Here is a 25,169-nt window from a genome sequence, read left to right as displayed (position 1 = left end):
TTGCTGTTATGTTTATAGAGCACAGGCAGAGTAGATTTAGCATAATTCTGCAACTTAAAGTCACCAGCTGCATTAGCCTTTAATGAGCGAGTAAGCTGGTCCTCTGAAGATGTAGACTGACTTCTCTCCAGCTATGAAAGCCCTAGGTGGCATCTTCTTCCACCAGAAGGTGGTTTCATCCATACTGAAAATCTGTTGTTTAGTGTAGCCACCTTCATCAGTGATCTTAGCTAGATCTTCTGGATAACTTGCTGTAGCTTCTATAATACATCAGCACTTGCTGCCTCACCTGATACTTTTGTGGTACAAATGGCTTTTTTTTTTTTTAAACCTCATGAACCAATCTCTGCTAGCTTCAAATTTTTCTTCTGCGACTTCACCTATGCAAGTCTTCAGGGAATTGGAGAGAGTTAAGACCTTGCTCTGGATTAAAGGGAATGTTGTGAGTGGCTTGATTTTCTATCCAGACTACTCCAACCTTCTCCATCTCAGCAACAAGGCTGTTTTCACTTTCTCAACATTATGGATTTTTTGTGAAGATAAGTGAATGTATTTTATGTGGCCGGGTGGTGTTAATTGTAATGCAAATACAACATAGTTTTTCACTAAATGGCCCTAGATTGCTGTGCCCTTTCAGCGGTATCTCTGTGTGGAAGAATGATAGTTGTTATGGGTTAATTGCTTGTTAAAGGTACAATTTTTAGAGGTATATAACACCCAAAACAGGTAACTGTGACATTCCCATTATATTACTGGATTTTTTAGGTAAAGAAGTAAAAAATAATTCAGAGTAAACTTTTACTTGATGGGAGAGAAAGATGTTGGGAAGCATTCACTCAGTTTTCAGCCTTTGCATCATACAAAACAAGCTTTTGATTGATGTGGCAAACAGAAAAAGGGAAGTGCAAACTATGTAGGAAAATAGTATGCATCCTCTAAAGTAGTTTCTGAAGTTGAAAATAGGCTTCATGTTTAGAACTCCTTACAGTAGTCCTGATATATAGTGATAAGCCCCAGGGATAAACTATTCAGCAATTTCTACTCCTTTGTACATATGTGGATGATCCTTCAAGTATAACAGATTCAGAATCAATGAGTCTTTATTAAGGGCTTAATAATAGTGATAGCTGCACTTTAATGAGAGCCTGGCAGTATGCTTTAGTTAGCACTTTATTTTTATTTCTTACTTTTTTATTTTTCTTTTTTCTACCCTGTTAACTGATAGCGCTGTTTATCCTTTTTTTTTTCTAATTTATTATTTCTTGCTGAAAGGAATAGTTAGCACTTTTTACTTTTTTTTTTTTTTGTAACAGATGAGGAAACTGAAGCTTAGAGAATTTTCTAGTTTCTCAGTGGGAGAGCTGAGAGTCAGAGCTGGCTTTTCATCTCAGCATGATTTTTATAGGTTCCTACTTTCTTACAAGTAGATCATATCTTCCCAGCTCTTCTGTTCCATCATTCCAGAGTGAGAATTGAGACTCAGAGGGGTGAAGTGACTTACTCCAGGGCACACCAGTCATACATGGTACCTTAGATTGCAGCCTGTGTCTTCTGACTGTGAGCCGTGTCTCTGCCCATCTTTCTGATTGCATCCCTGAACCTCTGCCGGTGCATTCGAACAGTCCTTGAAGCTCTAAGTCTAGCAACCAGGACTTGGAACCTTTCCTGCTTTTCTTGCATACAGCATGGTGCTGTTGCTTGTATAGTGAAGTATAAAATCAGAACCCAGAATGACTTCAGGGCATTAACCAGGCATGTCCAATGAAATTCTAGTGAGATTTTCTGTGTAGTGTAAAATGTTGTGAAAGTGACAAATTCACTGTGAATTGTTTTCCTGTAAGTAACTTTAATACAAAAATTATTTTGTAATATAATTTCTGAAGGCCATTGTTGTTTTTCCTCTTAGGTGATTGCTAGAATCGTGGATGGAAGCAGATTCACTGAGTTCAAAGCCTTTTATGGAGACACGTTAGTTACAGGTATAAAGGTGAAGAATTGAAAATACGAACATTTTCTGCTGCTTTGAAAATCAGGAATCTCTGGTCTCAAGACTTTGATACACTTGGCATGGGCTTTGTTGTTGAGAGCACTACAAGTGTGTGAGCCAGTTTTCAAAAGGAACTGCTTTATAAAGACAAATTTGTAGCTTAATAGCTTCATGGATCCAAATAGTTTAAAATGGTAATAGCCAGATGCTGTAGTGTGGGTCCCTATCTGTGACTTTGTGATATTAGTTGTATAAAAAGGTTCTTATAGTAAAATTAGTAGAAAATACTTGTAGTTCTTTTTGTTTTTCTGGATAACAATAGTTATTTTGAAAATTTCAGCACTGTTTCCTTTGTTCTTCAATGTCCAATTCGATGAGAAAGTTTTATATTGTGTTTAGCTTCCCAAAAGGATATAGAGTGAGTTAAACCTTCTCACAGCCTCTGCATAGGTCTTAAGCTGATTCATGCAGACACTAGATTGAGAATTCAGTATATCATGTCAGGAAAAACAAAAGAAGTATGTTTATAAAAGTTTTATTTTTAATCTAAAGTGTTTAGTTCACAGGCCTTTGAAGAAGTTTTTGAGGTAGATGCTAGACCCATAATAATCTGTTTAGGACAAATGGAAGAACAAATTTTATGAATTTCACTTGGTCATAAAAAACTTGAAAATATAAGAGTTAGTCAAAGGTAATATAAGGGTAGGAAAAAGCTAGCTACAGAAATCCAAACTGCAAATATACATTGAGGCTTAAGGATAAATCAGAGTACTTTGTCCTAGTTTGATTTGTGAACAAAAGAAGGGTTCACACTGGGAGTAGAATTTATGTTTTTGTACTTAGGTGTTTAAGTGATTAAAAGCTTTTTGTTTGATATATAGACAGGATTTGTCACCAAATTGTTCGGAATGTAACAGTCATTGTGTAGCAGTTTAAAACAAGTCAAAGCCGTTTCTGCTTTCTCTAAAGATGGATGGGCTGTCTTTGTTATCTGCTTTTATGGATTTGCCTCCTACTTGCTAAAAGCCCTGTGGCACTCTTGTCCCCTAGAATACACACCTGGTTTCTTCCATCTTTTGACTGCACTGGAATTCAAATACATTTAGAGACAGAGAAGGGGAGTGAGAAAGAGAAGGAGGGAATGAGAGGCTGGTGGTGGGGGGCAGGGGTGGGGGTGGCGGATAAGAAGGGTGGGAGGCGGAATGAGAAGGTGGGAGGCATAAAGGGTGAGGAGGTGAGAGGGGAGGACAGATTTTTCTGGGTCTCAGGTGTCTCTGGAAGTTCCTCAGGGTTTCCTCCTGCCTCAGCAGTTACCATGTGTAGCCTCTAGTCGTTTCTTGGACACTGTGCTTTCCCATTTCTAACTCAAGTTTGGATCAGGCATTTGGTGAAGGCCCTCCCTCTATGGGTGTCCCTAGTAGGGTGGGGACATGTTCCCTACTCAGCACATCCTGTCTGTACCTGGAGATCCCTAAGCGGGGCCTAGTGTGGGTTGAATCTAAGTAGTTAACAGGGTTGAACATTTGCAGGGGTAGCATCTTTCCAGTGAGTGATGTGTTAAATTCCCATGTCTTTGTGTAGTGAAGCAGGACTAAGAATGGATTACTGGACTTTTTGGAACTTTACCCCTTTGTGAATTGCTTCTGTAAGTGGCAGTGCCATTTAGGATGTACTGCACAGGTTTTTGGCTGGGATTTTAGGACTGAAAGACATGTAGGTGGCCATCAAATCAGGGTTTCATTGTATCACATTAAATAAACATGATAAATTATCCGAGTGTAGTGACTCCTGGGGCCTATAGTCCCAGCTACTTGGGAGGCCAAGGTGGGAGGATCACTTGAGCCCGGGAGTTCGAGGCTGCAGCGAGCCATGATCTCACCATTGCATTCCAGCCTGGGTGACAGAACAAGACCCCGTCTCATAAATAGATAAATAAGAACATGATGATTTTTAAAAAGTCATAAATCCAGACAGAGTAAAGAAAAAAAAAAAAAAAAAAAAAAAACCAGATCTTTAAAGATTCAGGCTGGGCTTGGTGGCTCATGCCTATAATCCCAGTACTTTGGAAGGCTAAGGTGGGAGGATCACTTGAACCCAGGAGTTCGAGACCAGCCTGGCAACATAGCGAAATCCTATCTCTACAAAAAATACAAATACTAGCTGGGTGTGGAGGTGAGTGTCTGCAGTCTTAGCTACTCAGGAGGCTGAGGTAAGAGGGAGGATCACTTGAAGCATGAGAATTTGAGGCTGCAGTGAGCCATGATTGTGCTACTGTATTCCAGCCTAGGCAACAGAGTGAGACCTTGTCTCAAAAAGAAGTTCAGTTTTCTAGCTTATCAGTATGTTGACACTCTCTCTTATCTGTTAATTTTTCTTCAATAATTATTTTGATATTAAAAATGATATTTTTATAGTATCCCTAGTGTCTGGTACATACTAGACACTCAGATATATTAAATGAATAAATGGATAATACACTAAGCCAATTATTTAACCAAATCAGTCAAGACAAATGGATAACTCTACATGTATCATGACCCTTTCTAGAAGCAAAAGAAACCAGACTCTAGGACCTTAGGAACAAGAAGATTGTGACATGAGCTGTTTTATACCATAGACAAAATCTCTTTGCATTTTAAACTTGGATCCAATATTAAAGAATGTGTAAATATGCCTCTTTCTTGTGAATTAAAAGCCCTTGGAAAAACACAAAACATAAATCTTCTTTGAATTTTCTTTTGAGGATTTGCTCGAATATTTGGGTACCCAGTAGGTATCATTGGAAACAACGGAGTTCTCTTTTCTGAATCTGCAAAAAAGGCAAGTACTGTTAAAAATATTTCAAGATTTTCTGTTTTAATGTGACATAACATTGAAGGTCAAATAATGAGTTAAAATTTATTGCATACAAATATAAAAATGCTTAACGAGATGCCTCAGCAACCAGAGCACTGTGTGTGCAGGCATGTGTGTGTGTGTGTGTGTGTGCATGCATGTGTATATATGTGCATGTACGTTAGTATTTGAAACAGTTTTTATGGTGGTTTACATTAACGTGCTGTGATGAACCATTTGGAGCACTATTAAAAATGTACTCATTTTAGGAAAATTCTCCTAAGATACTTGAGTTACAATTGCTATAGAGGACATGTACATGTTCTCATGATAGAGAATACTTGTCCTGAAAGTGCTTCATGTCCTGGAGGGACTCGGAGGACTCATGGTTCAAAGATTCAGGTGGTTCTGAGACATGATCTGTTTATTCTCTTCTATCCCATTATCACTTTAACTTTATTGTATTTTTACTTTTTGGAAATGGGAATAGTGGGTCTTTGTTACTGGACCCATGGCTTTAAAAAAGGAAGTTCTTTTTGTTTATTATTATCATTATTTAATTCAATCCTCCAAGACAGCAAAAGAAAGAGGGAGTTCTTGAATATCTTTTTGCTTAGTTATTATTTGATTTCATATATCGTCTCAGATTTACCTAAACTTGGATACATGTAATTCATATACTTATTTGATAAAAATGTCTTTAAAAAAATTTTAATTCACCAAACTGCTTCGGGAAATAAAATGTTTCCTTAAGAAAAAATATGTTTAGTATTGCTTTTTCTCTTGAAATAACAGGGTGAAAGCTCTCTTTATTGATGCAGGTAATAGGCAGCTAAGCTCTTTCATACCCTAATTGAGGAAGAATTTGTCTTTGGTGAAATTTTTTATCAATAAATTTGGTTTCTGTATTCTGCCATTTATTATTACTCCTTCAACTCAATGATAAAATGAGAACAAGGAATTAAAAGTGAAGAAAATATAAATAAAAAAATCACTTATAATTATACCAGAAATAGCTTTTAGTAACATTTTATTATTTTTTCTTAATAGTTTCCCTTTTTAAAAAATTGATACGCTATATATAGAGAGGTTTAGTGTGTTTTCATTTAATAGCATATAGACACTATTTCTCAAAATATTAGATATTCCTGAAATAATGACTTTTAATGAATATATATTTATTTCAATAGAGGAAATGTCAGACTGAGTCCAAACAAACTCTGCCTGGCTTTGTGTGTCAGCTTGGCACAAAGAAACCCCTGAGGAGTTATGTTTGGCCTCAGCCTGACATGTCATTTGTTGAAATAAGCCCCAAAGGTCTGTGTGATTTTCTCATTCTTGTAAATGTAGTCATATTGAAGTCGAGCAATTACTTTGCGGTTTTGTACCTGACAAGGCATTTCCAGCAGAGGTAAAGAGATCTTCAGAGTAAAACATAAAGGAAATGGTTTACAAGAGTTTCCTTACTCATACAATCTTTAGGGAAGGAATAACTGTATTTTTGTATGATTAAATAATTTCCTAAATTCAAGGTTAGAAGATCTCTATCACTCATCTAATCTAAAATCCCATTTATCTGGGGAATGTTGGCAAGAAAGATGTATTTACTATCATCTTGATGCATGAAAGAATTTCAGATGATCATCAAAACGGAAATGTCATCCTTCATGTCCTGGGAGGGTTTATATTCTGGCTTTTCTAAAGTGGAGAACTAGAGAATTATCATATAGCAGAGTTCAGCAATTCTCATTGGCATCAGTTCTTTCTTTTCTGTTACTTAAGTTTCACTTGCTGTTTACAATGTTAGTGATTGACCTCTTTCTCTCTCTCTTTCTTTCTTTCTTTCTTTCTTTCTTTCTTTCTTTCTTTCTTTCTTTCTTTCTTTCTTTCTTTCTTTCTTTCTTTCTTTCTTTCTTTCTTTCTCCTTCCTTCCTTCCTTCCTTCCTTCCTTCCTTCCTTCCTTCCTTCCTTCCTTCCTTCCTTCCTTCCTTCCTTCTTTTCTCTTTTCTTTTCTTTTCTTTTTTTTCCTTTTGTCTTTTCTTTCTCTTTTCTTTCCTTGTAGTCTCGCTGTGTTGCCCAGGCTGGAGTGCAGTGACGTGATCTCGGCTCACTGCAAGCTTCGCCTCCCAGGTTCACGCCATTCTCCTGCCTCAGCCTCCCGAGTAGCTGGGACTACAGGCGCCTACCACCATGCCCGGCTAATTTTTTTGTATTTTTAGTAGAGATGGGGTTTCACCATGTTAGCCAGGATGGTCTCGATCTCCTGACCTCGTGATCCACCTGCCTCGGCCTCCCAAAGTGCTGGGATTACAGGCATGAGCCACCACGCCCGGCCTTTGCTTCATCCTTGACACAATAGTCTTAGAGCCATGTGCCAGTGATTATACAGGTGATTGTGAAAATGAGGATAGTACAGACCTACAGTTACATATCCTATTGACAATGGAGTAGCACTGTACTCTTACTATAAGGTAAGACTAGCCAAAGGGTATTCTTAGCCAGGAGTGGTGGCACATACCTGTAGTTCCAGCTACTCAGGAGGCTGAGGCAGGAGGATTGCTTGAGCCCAGGAGTTTGAGCTGCAGTGAGCTATAATTGTGCCACTGTACTCCAGCCTGGGCAACAGAATGAGACCATGTTTCTTAAAAAAAAAAAAAAAAAAAAAAGAAAATTAATAAGAGAAAAAATTTTAAAGGGGAGTATTCTTTCTTGTATTTGGCTGAAGTTGTAGTATTTGTAGAATGCATGATGATAATAGAGTTAATTCCCTTTTAAAAAGATTTTTGTTATTTGCTTATAGGGTACTCACTTTATCCAGGTATGCTGCCAAAGAAATATTCCTCTGCTATTCCTTCAAAATGTTACTGGTAAGAAAATAGCTTAATCAGTTTGGTTGTATTGATTCCAGAGCTGTACCATCAGTGTGGCTGATGTATTGGACAGCACACACGTAGACCACTTCATCAGAGCAGTAAGTTCTACTGGACATGCTCTTTCTGGAGGCCCTTTAAGAGTTAGCACTTTTCTTCATGGATGTTAAATATTATGAGGAGATTATCCATATTTTCTTTCCCCCAAATAGCTGGGCCTACAAGCATGTGCCACCATGCCTCGTTAATTTTTGTATTTTTGTAGAGACATAGTTTCACCCAGACCACGTTGCCCAGACTGGTCTCAAACTCCTGAGCTCAAGTGATCTGCCTGCCTTGGCCTCCCAAAGTGCTGGGATTACAAGTGTAAGCCACCACACCTGGCTGATTATTCATATTTTCTAAGCGAAGCCATTTCTGAGTTATGTACATGATCAGCATTCACATGGCCACCCTTTACTCCTGTGTGTGCACAGCCACACACCCAGAAAGCAGCAGGAGCATGATCTGATCACTGAAGAGAGCATCATGCTTTTTCCAGGACTCTGTTCCTCCTCCTCAAGATTTCAGACACATGCTACGGTCTTCCCTTTTATTGTACAGTTAATTCTACTTGAAGCAACATCATTTTAAAATGTATGTGTATACCCTGATCCAAAGTCTGGGGATTTGAGTTTTGGCCCCAAAGAATTGTATGACCAAAGTGTGAGATATGTCACCTCTCTGGACTTCATACTCCAGAGATGACCTTAACATGGTGGATACATTTATTTTTAAGGTCTGTTATGGTTCAAGAGTTCTCTTTCATAAGAATTCTCTGATTCTCTGGCATCCTTCATTATATGTTGCAGAGTGTCTGACATATACAAGGCACTCAGATATGTTGGTTAGCAGAAAACAGCCTCCCCCATCCCAGGCTACCTCAGCTTCAAAGGAAAGAGAGGCTCTTAGTAGTTGTTGGGATCAGGCAAGCCTCTATGAGAAGGAAGAGTCAGGCTCTTGGAAGTCAACAGGACTTGAAATAGTACTGGTGCTAAAGCTTCTTCATCCTGTGAGCTACTTAGGTTCATATTTGGTTAGATGAGTGTTGAGAGAAGTTATATCCAAATGGCAGCCTAAGAGGGTCTTATGTGGCAACCTATGTAAGAGGGCAGATAGAAAGAATTCTGAAGCCTAACTATACCAGAGTTCTTGTTTCCAATAATGATTCCTGGATTGTTAACCACCAGGCAGTTAAAACTCTGTGGTTTGAAGATATCTACATTTTTGTTTTGTTTTGGCCCTGTTGGGTTGAGTTTAGTTTTTCAGCATTGCATTTGAGATTCCTGTGCGATATTCACCTGGAGGCATATAGTAGACAGGTGAATAAGTCTCAGCACAGAAGAGGTGTTTTAGGTAGAGATGAAAATGTAGACGTCATCAGAATATGGAGGTGATTTTAAAGCTGTGGGAATAGATAAGAACCCCCCTGAGAGAAGAGAAGGTTCAGTGACAGTCTTCGAGTACCTCTGATTTTTTCCTTTTTCTTCAAGAGTAAAGGAAGACGGGAAGCATGATTATGCAGTTTTCTTAAGATGGGAAGAAGAAGGATTTGAGAAAGCCAAGTGAGAAGCCTCACTCGTCTTTTTGAAGGCAGAATCCCCTCCAGAGAATAGAGGGGTGGTGGGTTGGGTTGGGTGGGGTGAGAACTGGAAGACAACTGATATTTGAAGTAGGTATGGTGGGAATGTTACAGTAGAGTCAAGGCTGGGGAGACTGAGGAGTTTCTGAGCTTTTCTAGGGTTCAGCTGAGTAGGGTAGCTGCAGGAAGTAGAGGGTGCCAAGTAAAGGGCTGTGCTGCCCTTCCTGTGGTGAGTGCAGGAGGGGCACGTGCTCTGGAGGAACTGGTTGGGTTGAATTGGATGACCAGATACTGGAGTTTGGCAAACCAGGGATAGTGACAGTCAGTGAGGCAGGTGAGTGTGCAGGTCCACAGATGGAAGAAATGCCTTCGCTGGAGACTGGGTGGGGGAAGGAGACAAGTGAAGCCCAACTCAATGTTATAAGGTGGAGAAAGAGGAACCCAAGTTCTGGAAGGCAGTGAAGTTACAGAGCAGCCTCCACAGAGCTAGGGGCTTGAAGAAATAGAAGGATCCTGTATTGAAATGGAAAAGTCGTTTCTTTTTAACTTTGCTATTGAGTCACTGGCAGGGACTGTTAGCATCTCTGTGAAATATTCATCTTTATGTCATCAAAGTTTTAAAGCATCACTTTAGAAAGAACAGTCTGTTTTAAAACCAGGTCAGTGAAGGCTGAAGCCCTCATTGTTGGGCTCATCACAGCACTTTGTCCTTGGCTAGGCATGTCACATTCTTTTCAGCATCAAGCAGCTGCTTTGACATCATCTCTTTTTTAAAAAGTTTTATTTATTTATTTTTAAATAGAGATAGGGTCTCGCTTTGTTGCCCAGGCTGGTCTCAAATGCCTGGCCTCAAGTGATCCTCCCGCTTAGGCTTCCCAAATTGTTGGTATTATGGGGGTGAGTCACAGCACCCAGCCGAGATCATCTCTTGAAGATAGATTACATCCTCATATTGTTTGAAGGTTTCTGTGTGCATCCAGATGAACTGCTTTAAGAAAATTTAGAAAGTGATTAGAGAAAACTATTTTATCCTTTCAAAGCAAACTTTTTAAGGATGTGTTTCACATATATACATTTTCTTAAGGCGAGAGGCGTTTAGTAAAATGAGTTTAGTAAAACAAGATGTCCTTTTGGTGGAATTGCATTCCACATATTAATCCCATCACCCAGAGGCTGTCTTTCTGATCTTTCTCTCAGGATTTATGGTTGGTAGAGAGTATGAAGCTGAAGGAATTACCAAGGATGGTGCCAAGATGGTGACCGCTGTGGCCTGTGCCCAAGTGCCTAAGATAACCCTCATCATTGGGGGCTCGTACGGAGCAGGAAACTATGGGATGTGTGGCAGAGCATATAGGTAGGGTGTCATGATTTTCTCTGAAACAAAGAAACATACTTCGAGTGTAAAATACATGGTCAGTTTATTTCAGGTTTATTTGAAACACAGAATGCCATTTCCAGATCTCAATCAATTATACCATAATTTGTATCATCTGGAGGGGTGAAATGAAATTTAGTGCCAAAGGTGTTATTTGGAAGAAATCTACAATGGGAGTCAAGAAATACTTGAAATAGCTGATAATGAAAATGCCACACATTAAGATTTGTGCAATGCAGCTAAAGTCTGGCTCTGAGAAAGGTATGTAGCCTTAAAGGCATATATGGGAAAAGAAGTAAGACTGCAAGTCAATGAGCTAAGACTTCAGCTGTGGGAGGTTCAAAGAACAGCATGTTAAACCCGTGACAAATAGAAAGGATATAATGAAGAGCAGACATCAGATAGAAGAATCAGCATAGCCCAAAGTTGGTTGATTTGAAAGGTTAACAAACTTGATAATCCTGTGCTTAAACTAAAAAATAAAGAGAGATGGCACATAGGAGCACTATCAGGAATGGAAAACAGGACATGACCGTAGATCATGAGAGGATATTATCAACACTTTTATACCCAGAATTACATGGAGAACTTAGAAGTCCCGTCTGTGCTCAGGCCCCTCCTCTGGAGTCTAGTCTGGGGTGGGTTCCAGGCATTTGTATATTTGTGAAAGCTCCACAGATTATTGTAATGTGCAGCCAGAATCAGGAACCACTAATTTAAAAGGCAAACATGGGCCTCTGAAAATCTATGTTGTATATTGACTTAACTTGCTTATTATTTCTTTTTTTCTCCCAGCCCAAGATTTCTCTACATTTGGCCAAATGCTCGTATCTCAGTGATGGGAGGAGAACAGGCAGCCAATGTGTTGGCCACGATAGCAAAGGACCAAAGAGCCCGGGAAGGAAAGCAGGTCAGTGTCATTTTCTCTTGTTTCTCCCTGGGTTTGCCTCTCACTATAAACACCCTGGAGTCAAGGAGCAGCATGCTTGGAAGCCCTTAGTGTTTGTGGCTGGGGACCTGGCACACAGCACACGCTGCCTGGCCATATTTAGACGGTGCTGCCCTGGAAGTTGTTCCAGCAATCGAGGCTCACAGGATTTCTGTTCTTTTTCTTTTTAAAGCCGTTTCATATGGGGTACCTTCTTTGTGGCCATTTAAAATTTTTTCAGAATTTCCAAGAAAACACTTTGTTTTTTTATTTTAATTTTTAAGACAGAGTCTTGCTCTGTCACCCAGGCTGGAGTGCAGTGCTGCAATCTCAGTTCACTGCAGCCTCCGCCTCCTGGGTTCAAGCGATTCTCATGCCTCAGCCTCCTGAGAAGCTGGGATAACAGGCATGCACCCCCACGCCAGGCTAATTTTTGTATTTTTAGTAGAGACGGGGTTTCACTATGTTGGCCAGGCTACTCTCAAACTCCTGACCTCAAGTAATCTGCCCACCTCCCAAAGTGCTGGGATTACAGGTGTGTGCCACCGTGCCCAGCCAAGAAAACACTTTAGAAACTGCCAGTAAGTATCTGAGGCATAAAGATGTTTGATTCTTAGTCATTTGTACTTAGTGAGATTTAAGTAAGTCTGATGTACTACTTTGATTTTATGACCAAAAGCAGCAGAATTTTGTTCTTTCAATTTTACTTTTAGATTGTTGTTAAGGATACCCTGAGTGGGAGGGCTCCGTCATCCATTGAGAATTGAATAACATTATCCTGTGTATAAATGAAGAAAAATGGAAAGGGCAGTGGAAACTTGATAAAAGGCAAATCAGCAAGCAGCTGCTTTTAAAATGAATTCTTTTGTTTGTGTCTCTGTTGGAGATTGTTTTGAAATTTTGCATTAATTTTTATTAGTTACAACTTTTAACTCTTGCGTAAGCACCAAGTAGGAAGATGATGGATGTGTGTTCCTGAAGTTGCTTAAGTGCACTGTTGTCTCATTATGGGAAGGAATGAAATGAAGGGAGCCCTGTCTGCTCTGTGCAGGAATCATCAGGTCTTCCACCTAGATTGTGGAGTGAGGTACTGTAAAGCCAGAGGGTGGTTTCTGCCTCCCTGAATGCATCCACCCATGCCTCACATCCCTAGTTGTCTTTTCCAAGCACAGGGAACTCTGGAGGCTTACATTGAGGTTTCAGATTCACTTTAGTACCTATTACTGTCAAAGGAAATGGATAGCTTTGCTTTTGTGCGAGTGGTTGGGGTGTGGGGGTGTGGGTGGGGGAGGCGGTATATGAAATTCTACCTGATACTTCAAAGACATGTCTGAAACTCTATGAAGCCTAGCATGGTGATCTCTTATTAAGTAGTTGTTCTTTGATTACTTCAATATACAGATACTTGAGTTCATTCATTTTCATATAGGAAAGGAAAGCACAGTGTGTTAATGGTTCTCCCTTAGAATTCATGACCTAGAAAATGATATTAAGGTATTAACGTATTTACACAAAAGAAGGTAGGGTTTTTTTTTTTTGAAATAAGTCATTTGTTTCTGGTGTCGAGTTGCTTTTTGAGTTGAAAATATTTTTCAGGGTTTCAAATTAAGTTCTGAAGATTTTTACATCTGAATTAATTGTCACTTGATCCTTGTAATACTGATGGGAAGGCTGTGAAATTCTTAATTAGGGAAAAACATCTTTCAGTTCTCCAGGAACTTGACTGAAAATGTTATTCAAGATTTGGTTGGTATATTACCCCTTTAAACTTAAACATTTAAGCTTAAGTTTTAAATTTTGGCTATTTCAAATGAAAATCTCATACTTCTCCACGTTGTTAACTGGAGGCTGCTAAGTGTAATGCAGCCCTTTTGTTAGGTTGTGTAACTCACATCCATTATTGTAGCCTGTTGTGATACACAGTACCCTGGGTTTTCACCTTATGTGAAATAGCCTCAGGATATTTTCTCTGCTAGGAGAGATGGGATGGGGCACTCACTTGATACTCATGTCTTAGGCGAGAGCATGTATGTTAATGATCACTTGTAATTTGTACATCACCATGCACATGTTAGTTGTAACATTATTATTCATAAAATCTGTTGTTTCTTTTGAATTGAGATGATCTAAACAGGGCCAATTGTTCACTGAAGCTGACTTACTCATGGCCTTTTTTCCTTTAGTTCTCCAGTGCTGATGAAGCAGCTTTAAAAGAGCCCATCATTAAGAAGTTTGAAGAGGAGGGGAACCCTTACTATTCCAGTGCAAGGTGGGGGCCAGAACATCACTAACTCCCTGATGGGTGTAGATGGTGGTTAGGGGAGCAGCTTTATAGAGCTCTATGTAGTCAGGATGGTCCAGCATTCATAGGAACTGGAGAATAACCTGTGGACACACTTAATTTTGTATTGTTGTTTCTTTACAATGTGAATGGCTACTGCTGAAATGCCACCCCTCCTCCCAGCGTCCCTGCGCTGTGGACTCACCACCACTGGTCTGATTCCCGCTTCTCTTGTCTTGCCCCTAGTTGAGGTGTCTGGGGCCCGCAGGGGTCCTGCAGCCCGAGGTGGGCCATGCTAGGAGCTGAGAATAAGTTATAAGCTGGCTATGTTACTTCAGCAGTTCTAATTTTTGCTTAAAAACCCCTCTTCTTGGTCCTTTTGTTGTTACCCCATTTTAAGCATGAGATTGCTTGAACACTTACTGGCATTTGTTGACAAGCATGCTTGTACGTTTGGAAGGTGATTAGTCGCTGCCAGGGTCTGTGTGTCAGCGCCAAATAATTACCTCACAGACCATTGCTGCTGTTGGCTCTGTTTGTTTCTTACACCACTTAATGAGGTAATAAATTATCATGCCTGTCCCAGCTGAAGACCCGCTGGTGCCTGCTTTCACATCTGTCTTCAACAACTTTAGTGTTCTGCCTTCTGAAGACTAATCTAAGCTTCATGTCTTCCTTTCATCCCTTGGGCAGATGGAAAAAAGAAAGTAACTCTTTCTGCATCTTGTAAAATTAGCTTATGTTGTAATTTATGCTGGCGAAGGCAAACTGGAGAGGAGAGGGGAGAGAAAAGAAAATCAGGCCAGGCACAGTGGCTCACACTTATATTTCCAGCACTTTGAGAGGCCAGGGCGGGCGGATTGTTTGAGCCCAGGAGTTTGAAACCGGTGGGGCAACATGGCGAGACCTGGTCTCTACAAAAAAATATACAAAAATTAGCCAGGTGTGGTGGTGTGCACCTGTAGTCCCAGCTACTCAGGGTGCTGAAGCAAGCAGATCAGTTGAACCTGGGAGGTCAAGGCTGCAGTGAGCCAAGATCATGCTACTGTGCTCCAGCCTGGGTGACTGAACAAGGCCCTATCTCAAAAAAAAAAAAAAAAAAAAAAAAAAAAAAAAAGGCAAAAGTTAGAGTCCATTACAATTATTTGAATGGTTCCTTGGTGGATACAAAGACAAAACATACTGATTTTCAAGAACATAATTAGTTTGAGGAGATAAATAATACCATTTGGGTGTGTGTATGTGTTTTGTTTTGTTTTCTTTAAAGACAGAGTCTCACTCTGTCGCCCAGGTTGGAGTACAGTGACGTGATCTCAGCTCACTGCAATCTCTCCCTCCCGGACTCAAGCGATCCTCTTGCGTCAGCCTCCAAAGCTGGGACTACAGGCATGAGCCACCACTCCTGGCTAATTTTTTTGTATTTTTTGTAGAGATGGGGTTTCACCATGTTGGCCAGGCTGGTCTTGAATGCCTGAGCTTGAGTGATCCTGCCTCAACCTCTCAAAGTGCTAGGATTACAGGTGCAAGCCACCTGTAATCGTGGGTGGTCAGCATTTGGGATTTTTAAAAGGTCTTTTGCTAAATATATATTTTTACAAACAAATTTGCAGGTATATTTTGTTGTGGTGGTTTGATTCATTTAATTAAGAGCAAAATATTTTATAGTCTTTGAGAGCTAAACATGTTCCTGATTTTATCGTCGTGTAAACATACAGTAGCCAGTAAATGGAAAGAAGCAATAGAAAGCCATATAAGGGATTCGAGATGAAATATAAAATATATATTGTCAAGCTTTTCTATAGTTTTTTTTTTCCACATAGGATTTTGACTGAAATACACATGGACAGCTGAAATATTAAAGTTTGAAAAATTGCGTATTTGGTGTGAGCCATTAGCTTGTTTTTCAGCCCTGGCTAAGATAAGTCATCTCTTGCGAAAGAGTTATTATTTTCATACTAATGTTATTATTATTATTTTTTTAATGGATTACATTCAAGGCAGAAGAGTAAATGGCCCAGAGAGACTTATCTTTGGAAATAAATGTTAACAGACAGTAAAGCTTTCTGTGGATCTGTAGTTTTTTGTTTTTTTGAGACAGAGTTTTGCTCTTCTTACCCAGGCTGGAGTGCAGTGGCCTGATCTCAGCTCACCACAACCTCTGCCTTCTGGGTTCAAGGGATTCTCCTGCCTCAGCCTCCCGAGTAGCTGGGATTACAGGCATGCACCACCACACCTGGCTAATTTTGTATTTTTAATAGAGATAGGGTTTCTCTGTGTTGGTCAGGCTGGTCTTGAACTCCCAACCTCATGTGAACCACCCGCCTTGGCCTCCCAAAGTACTGGGATTACAGGCGTGAGCCACCCTGCCTGGCCGGATCTGTAGATGTTTAACCCTTCTGTTGAAACAGTTGGTGGCATGGAGACAGCAGCTTTCTTTCAAAGCTGAAAGGATTTCCAAGCCAGTTTACCTTCCCTGCGTTTAGTAAATCTCAGCTTCACAGTAAAATTCCCTGACCTGCTTAGGTTTGAACATGGCTAGATCTGTCTTTTCAGAGACAAAGCTTGTCATGATCAGTTACTGTAACCTACAATGTTTTCCTTAATCCTAATAGGTTATATATGTAGCGTGCCAATTTGCTTCTGCTCAGTTGTTTTTATAATCAAACTTGTATCAGGCATTTCATTAGTGCGTCTTACCTGGGGCAGTCTTTTTAATGAACATTATTAGGCAGCCCCTTCATCACCATGCTTGATGTGCTGCAGGCTTCAGAAGGGAGTGTAATCAGTTCACCTGATTGCGGATGACAAGAGTGGCTTTCTTTTTATTGGGTGTTGATACTTTAGGGTCCCTATTATGAATGTTTTATGAGCAAAGATTTGATTCATGTCTGTCAATGTAAGAACGGTTTAATAATTGATGCCAGGTTCCGATACCGAAGGGAGTTTGTATAAAAAAAGCCAACTGCCACCTGCTAATAACCTTTGAAAAATAATATTTCTCAGTCATTTTTCCTTATACATTTGAGATTGTCAATGAACAGGAAACTAAAATTTCTACTTAAAAGTTTCTTCCGCAAGCAGTTTAAAGTTCCTGTTTTTCCTATTGTAGCAAAAAATAAAGACCTACATGTGAAGATATCTATTTTATTAATAAAATGTACTGAAGCTGGCCCGGTGTGGTGGCTCATGCCTGTAGTCGCAGCACTTTGGGAGGCCGAGGTGGGCGGATCACCTGAGGTCAGGAGTTCGAAACCAGCCTGGCCAACATGGCGAAAAACCATCTCTTCAAAAATACAAAAATTAGCCAGGTGCGGTAGCGCATTCCTGTAATACCAGCTGCTAGGGAGGCTGAGGCAGGAGAATTGCTTGAATCCAGAGGGCAGAGGTTGCAGTGAACCGAGATTATGCCACTGCACTGCACTCCAGCCTGGGTGACAGAACAAGACTCCATCTCAAATAACAATAATAATAATAATAAATAAAATGTACTGAAGCCTATTCAATAATTTTCATAGTTCCTTAAGAGTTTGGCGGGGGGGGGGGGGGGGGGGGTTGGGGAATATACCTTTTCCAGTGAAGTTTGAAGTTATTACCTAGATATATATGGTTCTCCATATTAATGACAGAATACACCAACTTGGTTTGTATATTTGTGTGGGAAGAAAAGGAATAGGAAAATTTTTCCTGAAATAAGTAAACATATTTTCAAACCAGGGGTTACTTTGAGATCTCTTGTAAAAGTAGTTCCTTAAGCCTTAAGACATGACATTCTGTGGTGGCCTGGGATGAAAGTCGTATCATTTTTTTCCACCTTTTCCCCCTCTGTCTTGAACATAGTTTCTGTTGTGGATGCTAATCAGTAGATTCATATATTACCTGAAGGAAAACTTTCGTGGCATTTCTGCGCGTGGAGAGTGTGTAAATGGTAGTTCGATGGTAAATTCGTAACTCTTTGTTTGTTCTTTTGTCAGGGTGTGGGATGATGGGATCATTGATCCAGCAGACACCAGACTGGTCTTGGGTCTCAGTTTTAGTGCAGCCCTCAACGCACCAATAGAGAAGACTGACTTCGGTATCTTCAGGATGTAACTGGAATAAAGGATGTTTTCTGTTGGACATGTAACAAAAATTAATATATGTAGTAACCTTAGAATTTTAGACTTCTCGAACATGAGGCTATTACAGTAATTTTTTTAACACAGTGCATTGTACTTTTCTACCTTAAAAAAATCAGTGAGGATATTTATTTAATGAACATCAATTCCTTTTAAATTTTCTTAGAGAATCTTCTCTGTAGCTCAGTTTTACCACCCATAAAGTGGAGACAGTAATTTACAGTTATCCTTTCTGACCCACAAGGTATGAAAATTTCTATAATCTGTAAACTCAGTTCTGTAATCTGTATTATTGAGATGATTAATATGAAGTTGTATTTTCACTGAAATGATTGTTTTGCTGGTTATGCTTGGTGATATTTTAGCAGGCTTATTTTTGACAGGCATCTGTTACTTCAGTGGCATAAAGTGCTCTCACACTGCTGTGCAGCCATCACCACCATTCAGCTCCAGAATTTGTTCTCAGTCCCACACTGAAATTATACCATTCAAACAGTAGTGCTCCCATTTCCCCCTCCCTCTAGCCTGTGACATCTCCTTATTTTTATTTTTATTTTTTTTTGAGACAGGATCTTTCTCTGTTGCTCAGGCTAGAATGCAGTGGCATGATCTCGGCTCACTTCAGCCTCCACCTCCCAGGTTCAAGCGATTCTTGTGCCTCAGCCTCCCAAGTAGCTGGGAGTATAGGCATGCGCCACCACACTCAGCTAAATTTTGTGTTTTTAGTAGAGATGGGGTTTCACTATGTTGCCCAGGCTGGTCTCGAACTCCTGACTTCAAGTGATCCACCCACCTCGGCCTCCCAAAGTGCTGGGATTACAGGCTTGAGCCACCATACCTGGCCACGTTTCCTTATTCTTAAATGTATGTGATTCTCATGGTTTGATTTACTCTTGCTGGGCCATTTCAGCCCCTGTCATGGCTTCAACTGCCATCTAAATGCAGATGATTACTGCCTTGACAGTTCTTAACCCAGCTCTCCCCTGAGCTGCAGGCCTGCATATCCAATAGGTCTACTGGACATCTGTATTGGTTGTTGTGGAGGAACCTCTAGCTTGCTTGTTAAGCCCTACTGATTTTCACTATCCCCTGAATTCCCCCACTTATTTTTGTCTTTCACTATCACAGGCCTTAGAAGAGGTCTACTTGCCTCCAGTCTTACTAGTCCAGTCTACCCCCTGGAGTAGGTCATCCTGAAGTGAAAAGTAATGTCACATTGCTCCCTTCAGTGATTTCTTGTAGAAGTACTCATCCCTGAATGCCACCAAGATCTTAATCTTCACATCTTTAATCTTTTCTCTTTGACTCCTCTTTACACAGGAGAATGGCTCCAGCTGTTCTAGCTGTCTTTCAGTTCTTTGAACCTTCCCACCTTAGGGTCCATAAGGTTCCCTTTGCCCAAATTGTTCTACTCTCCCTTCTTCTTCAACACATCCTTCAGTTTAAGCACTTGCTTCTCTCAGTTTAAGCTCCACTTCCTTAGGGATGTCTCTGTGACCTCCCTTAGCTTCTCTACTCTATGCTCTTCTAAAACACTATCTACTTCCTTTGTTGTAAACTCATCATTTTACTATACACATTTCTTTAATATTGTCCTCCTGCTAGAATGTAAGCTCCGTGAGAGCAAGGATCCTCCCGTTTACCCTGTACCTCCAATGCCTGGCACTTGTAGGTGCTCAAATATGTGTTGAATGAATGAAAAATCCATATTGTAATTGATGTCCTCCAGCCACATAGTTTTAAAATTAGGTGATTGATTATATGACTGAATAGAACTATCAAATGTTTTCCTAATAAAGTCAATATTTCAGACATTTGTGTGTGATACTTAATATTTCAAACATTTGTGTGTACTTAATATTTTAAACATTTGTGTGTGATGTTCAGTGTGTATTAGGAAATCAATTTAGTTTTTGTGGGGAGAATACAGATAGATGATCAAATTCAGTGGTAGGTTATGTTTTCAGAAGAAACACATTAAGTATATTAAAATAGTAAGTTACATTAAAATTTTAATGAAAATGCACATCTATGTCAAAACAAAATGATTTTCTATGTAAAGACTAGGTAATATTCCTTTAGTAGGAACCATTAACAAGTCAAGGATTCATGGATATTTTAGGACTGCGTTTGCCTTTCTGGGAAGAAACTGGCCATCAATAAAACCACATTTAAGTGAATTGGATTTTTATTTATTTTTCTAGAGGCAGGGTCTTGCTGTGTTGCCCAGGCTGGACTTGAACTCCTGGGCTCAAGCAATCCTGCTTCAGCCTCCCAAGTAGCTGGGATGACAAGCTTGCACCACTACGCCTTGCTCTATTTTGTATATTTTATCCAACAATAAACATTTATAATTGTCTTATCAAAATAGGTAATACTTTTTTTAACATTTTGACTATCATAAATATGAATTCCAGCAAGGATAATATGAGCTACTTGGAATTTGAAGAAATATGCAAGTTAGTCTCTACATTTGCCCCTGTTGGTACTTAAAGAATGAAAAAGACAAGATTACTTCTATTTTTCAGTTCATAAGAAATGTATTTTCAAATCGAATTTGTTTAAAAAAAAAACAAACAACAAACACTTTTGCACCAGCAGAAGGCACTATTGATAGATGTTTGAGTGCCACTTGATCATTTGCCAACATGCTTATGTGCATGTCTCTCGGGAGAGAGGCCATATGTTTCCTTCACAGGGACAAATCAAAGCAGATTTTGGGATGATTTCATTAATAAGATTATTTTTGAGAGGCCACATTAGTTCTAAAATGTATTGAGGTTGGTTTTATGAAAGATCAAATCTCTGCTGAGAGTCTTGGCGATTTTTTTTTCTTAGCGATCTTTTAATGATTGGTTCTGAAGTTTCATATATGGAAAAATGGCAAGGAGACGAGCTAGATTATCATAGCCTAGTGTCATTCATTTCTCTTAAAATGTTACAATTAAGTACAATTAGTATTTAATGATGACAGATTTTAATCATTTTTGACAAAAAGTTTTGTGTGTTTCCACTAAACACTTAAAAACAGTTTGTTTCAGCAGGACACCCTGGCTTACAGCTGTAATCCCAGCATTTTAGGAGGCTGAGGCAGGAGGATTGATTGAGCCCAGCAGTTGGAAAACAGCCTGGGCAACATAGTAAGACCCTGTCTCTACTACATAATAAATAAGTAAATAAATAAATAGTGTTTTTATTTTATGCGCTCCAAATTCTTTTGTATCTGGAATCAGGATCCTGAGGACTAAGTTGTTCTTAGGTATGAATGAAATTTCTATGCCTCTTTTACCTTTCTAGGCAAATGTACATTCCATCAAGTTGACTGTGTAATTTATCCACATTGGGGCTTTTGAGAGTGAGAAAAAAGGGGTCTCAATAATAACTACACTGGGAAACAGGTCTGAACTGGGATGTGTGCTCGCTGCCTGTAACATCATCATGACTAAATAGTTTGGCTGCATATCAGCTTTTGAGAATTCTTAGAAGCCTTTGCTCTGGATACCTGCCTCATGGCTTTTAATATAGATTTCAGTATTGTGATACCAGTCACGTAATATGTGTGCATTTGTATTCTAGGGAGTCATTTAATTGACCCTAGAGGAGAGTTTACCATAGGGTGGGGATAATTTTGTTTCCCAACCGTTAGTTTTCTGAGATCAGTGGTTCAATATGTCTGGCAGCTTTCTCTTTCACAAAGGTGACCCAAATCACATGTTTGTGTGCTACTTTTTAGGGTTAGCAAGAGAGGCATCTATGAGGGAGAATAAGGTCTTAGAAGGTGGTGATTTCACAGAGAAGTTATCACAGGGAAAATATACCCAGAACCAGATGTTAGAAGTAAGTTGGAGGAAAAAAAAAATTTTTTTTTTTTTTTGAGACAGGGTCTCACTCCAGTGCCCAGGCTGGAGTGCAGTGGCAGGATCTTGGCTCACTGCAGCCTCTGCCCCCCGGGCTCAAGTGATCCTCTCACCTCAGCCTCCTGAGTAGCTGGGACTACAGGCACATGCCACCACGTCCGGCTGATTTTTGTATCTTGTAATTTTTGTTTTAGTAGAGATGGGTTTTTGCCATGTTGCCCAGGCTGGCTTCAAACTCCTGGACTCAAGTGACCTGCCTGCCTCAGTCTCCAAAAGTGCTGGAATTGTAGGCATGAAACATTGTGCTTGACCGAGAAAAACTATTTTTTTAAGTGTAATTCAGTAAGTGTTGTTTGTAACAAGTGAACTCGGAAGAAAAACAGGTAGAATTTTAGAATACTCAGACTACTTTTAAATGTTTCTATAGAAAATGTATTCAACATTTTTCAGCCACAGCACTGTTAATGACATTCCTTTATCTACAGGATAATTAGAAATAATTTTTGTCTTAAAATTATTTATAATTTAAAAAATCTAACAATGTTACTTGTGGAAAATTTAGGAAGACAAAGTGAAGAAAATAAAATGAAAAAAAAAAAGCTTCATAGTCTCACTACCTAGAGATAACTGCTGCTATTAATATTTTTTGTGTACTAGTCTTTTTCTATCTTTAAGGATTTTTTTTTTTTTTGCAAAAGTGCTGTGCTACCTGTTATTCTGTAATCTGCATTTCACTTAATGTATTGTAAATATATTGACCTGTTTACATGAACTATAAACAGAACCAGTCATTGACCTGTTTACATGAAATTTAATATTCTGCAAATTTTTTTTCCTTTTTTGAGATGGAGTCTCACTCTGTTACCAAGGCTGGAGTGCAGTGGCGTGATCTCGGCTCACTGCAACCTCTGCCTCCCGGGTTCAAGCGATTCTCCTGCCTCAGCTTCCTGAGTAGCTGGGACTACAGGCATGCGTCACCACACCCAGCTAATTTTTGTATTTTTAGTAGAGATGGGGTTTCACCATGTTGGCCAGGCTGGTCTCAAACTCCTGACCTCAGGTGATCCACCCACTTTGGCCTCCCAAAGTGCTGGAATTACAGGTGTGAGTAACCTTGCCCAGCCTAATATTCTGCAATAATTCTGATGTTGCATGATAATACAGTACATGAATGCTCCCTTTGATTTAACTACTCCCCTACTGTTGTAGGTTATTTCTGGTTTCCCACATTACAGATAATGCTGCAGCGAACATCTGTTTAGTTTCTTTACATATCTGTGATTATTAGGATACATTTTTAGCGATGGTATTGTTGGATAAAAGTGTACAGGTTAAAGTATACACAGACCTCTAAGACATGTTGGTGAGTTTTGCTCTATAAGTGTACGTTATGGTATTACTGGATATAATGGTTACCCTGGTGTTTTTAGAAACAGAAATAGCTTCCCATAGAATTAAATTGTTTAGCATAAACCAATGTTTTCTTTCATTGTTAAAAGTTGTGTCTAGGCTGGGACGTGATGGTTCATGCCTGTAATCCCAGCACTTTGGGAGGCCGAGGCAGGCAGATCTCACAAGCCCAGGAGTTTGAGACCAACCTGGGCAACACGGTGAAACCCTGTCTCTACAAAAATAAAAATGAAAAATAAAAAATTAGCTAGGCATGTTAGTGCGTGCCTGTAGTCCTAGCCACTCAGAAGGCTGAGGTGGGAGGATCACTTGAGCCCAGGAGGCCAAGGCTGCAGTGAACTGTGATGGCGCCACTGCACTCCAGCCTGGGCAACAGAGCAAGACCCTGTCTAAAAAAAAAGCTGTGTCAAAGTGACCATATCACATTAGTAATGAGTTGTGAAGACTGAGCATTAATGCATGGGAGGTCACGGTCGTGGAGAGAACACTGGGCGGGATTTGGGCCAGTTTCGCTCTAGTTCAGCTACTAACACGCTGTATGAACCTGAGGAGGATGGGAGCGGATTAAAATCAGCCTTTCTGGCCTAGCGATTGTTTTCCTTCCCTCCATCTACATGCCTAAGTCTTTTCTCCGCCTCTCTAGATTCCCTCTTTCTCTGCTAGTGGATGGTGCTAGGGAAGGTGGGCTGAGGGGTGAGGACTGGAGGGCAGGGTAGATACAGTATGCTGAGAGCCTTTTTTATTCCACAGGAAAGCACGTGCCTCAGGGCTCAGTGGAGCTCATGGTGGCAATCATTTACCAGGTTGACCCATTCTCCAGTTGGTCACAGCTTTTGTTCCAATGAGCATACATTTACCGAGGGCTCACTACGCGTCGGGCTTTGGGATGGTACACAAAGATAAGGAGACGTGGCTCCTGGCCTGGTGCAGCATCTGCTCAGTGACTTGAGGGTTATCTTCGCCCTCTTGGTACCCCTCTGTCTTCTTTTGGTAACTGTTCTTTCATTCTCCTTTGGGAACTACCCCCTCTCCTGTTCTGCACAGTCTTGGCCAGTGTGGCCAGCAAAGAGCCCCAGATACCAAGAGCTGGACACATGTTGAGGCTTGGCCAGGTGGACTTTCTCACGTGCTTTGACTCATGAGCAGAGGTACAAAGATGGAAGACAAACGACCCGGAGTTCAAGTAGACCTGAAGAAGCTGTTTGTTCACTCACCTCTGCTCCAGGGTCCCTGGCACAACCCTGATTACTGAGAATCTGTGAGTCAGAGGCATCTGTATCCTTCCAACAATCTTATTTATTGATTTATTTAGTGGAGTCATGTTTCAATGCTTATAGCAACCAACCCTACCTGGCAACATGTTCTGCAAGCCAGAGGTTACAGTAAGTCACTCTATATTTTCAAACTTGGTGAAAGAGTGATGGTATAGACAGAAGAGTAAACTGAGAATTTTGGTCCTCAAATACACAGAGCATTCAGAGGAGGAGGGTCGTGACTTCCCACCACCATCCCCAGTGAGGATGGATTGAATGTTTATTTTTTAAATTTAATTATTTAATGATTGATTGAGACAGGAGCTTGCTCTATCACCCAGGCTGAAATGCAGTGACATGATCATAGCTCACTGCAGCCTTAAACTCCTGGGCTCCGGGGATCCTCCCACCCAGCCTCCTGAGTAGCTTACAGGCATGGGCCACCATGTGGGGCTTCTGGATCAAGGGTTTAAATTGTCACAAGGGCAACTCGATTTATTGCAATGTTTTGATCACTGAAATATGTCACTGAACAAGATTTTAGGTTACTTTTAATTGGAAATCTGGCTAAAATCTGAAAGTCTTCCACTGGGGATAGTTTAAAGACAACCATACCAGGAGACAGAAGGAAGTGACT

General features: G+C 40.1%; 1 protein-coding gene across 1 annotated transcript in view; it reads left to right on the top strand.

Moving 5' to 3' along the window:
- MCCC2 (methylcrotonyl-CoA carboxylase subunit 2) overlaps positions 1 to 19,826 on the top strand; it is a 69,325-nt gene extending 49,499 nt beyond the window's left edge. The window contains exons 11-17 of the mRNA XM_007974863.3: positions 1,907 to 1,979; positions 4,731 to 4,807; positions 7,623 to 7,689; positions 10,511 to 10,667; positions 11,484 to 11,598; positions 13,800 to 13,885; positions 17,869 to 19,826. Of these exons, the coding sequence (XP_007973054.3) occupies positions 1,907 to 1,979; positions 4,731 to 4,807; positions 7,623 to 7,689; positions 10,511 to 10,667; positions 11,484 to 11,598; positions 13,800 to 13,885; positions 17,869 to 17,986 (693 nt within the window). The 3' untranslated portion in view covers positions 17,987 to 19,826. The remainder of the gene's footprint in view (positions 1 to 1,906; positions 1,980 to 4,730; positions 4,808 to 7,622; positions 7,690 to 10,510; positions 10,668 to 11,483; positions 11,599 to 13,799; positions 13,886 to 17,868) is intronic.
- Positions 19,827 to 25,169: the final 5,343 nt, after the last annotated feature.

The sequence above is a fragment of the Chlorocebus sabaeus genome, chromosome 4, assembly GCF_047675955.1.
Source record: "Chlorocebus sabaeus isolate Y175 chromosome 4, mChlSab1.0.hap1, whole genome shotgun sequence".
Classification (NCBI taxonomy): domain Eukaryota; kingdom Metazoa; phylum Chordata; class Mammalia; order Primates; family Cercopithecidae; genus Chlorocebus; species Chlorocebus sabaeus.
Note: the sequence above shows the minus strand (reverse complement) of the source record. Positions and strands in the feature narration are given on the sequence as shown.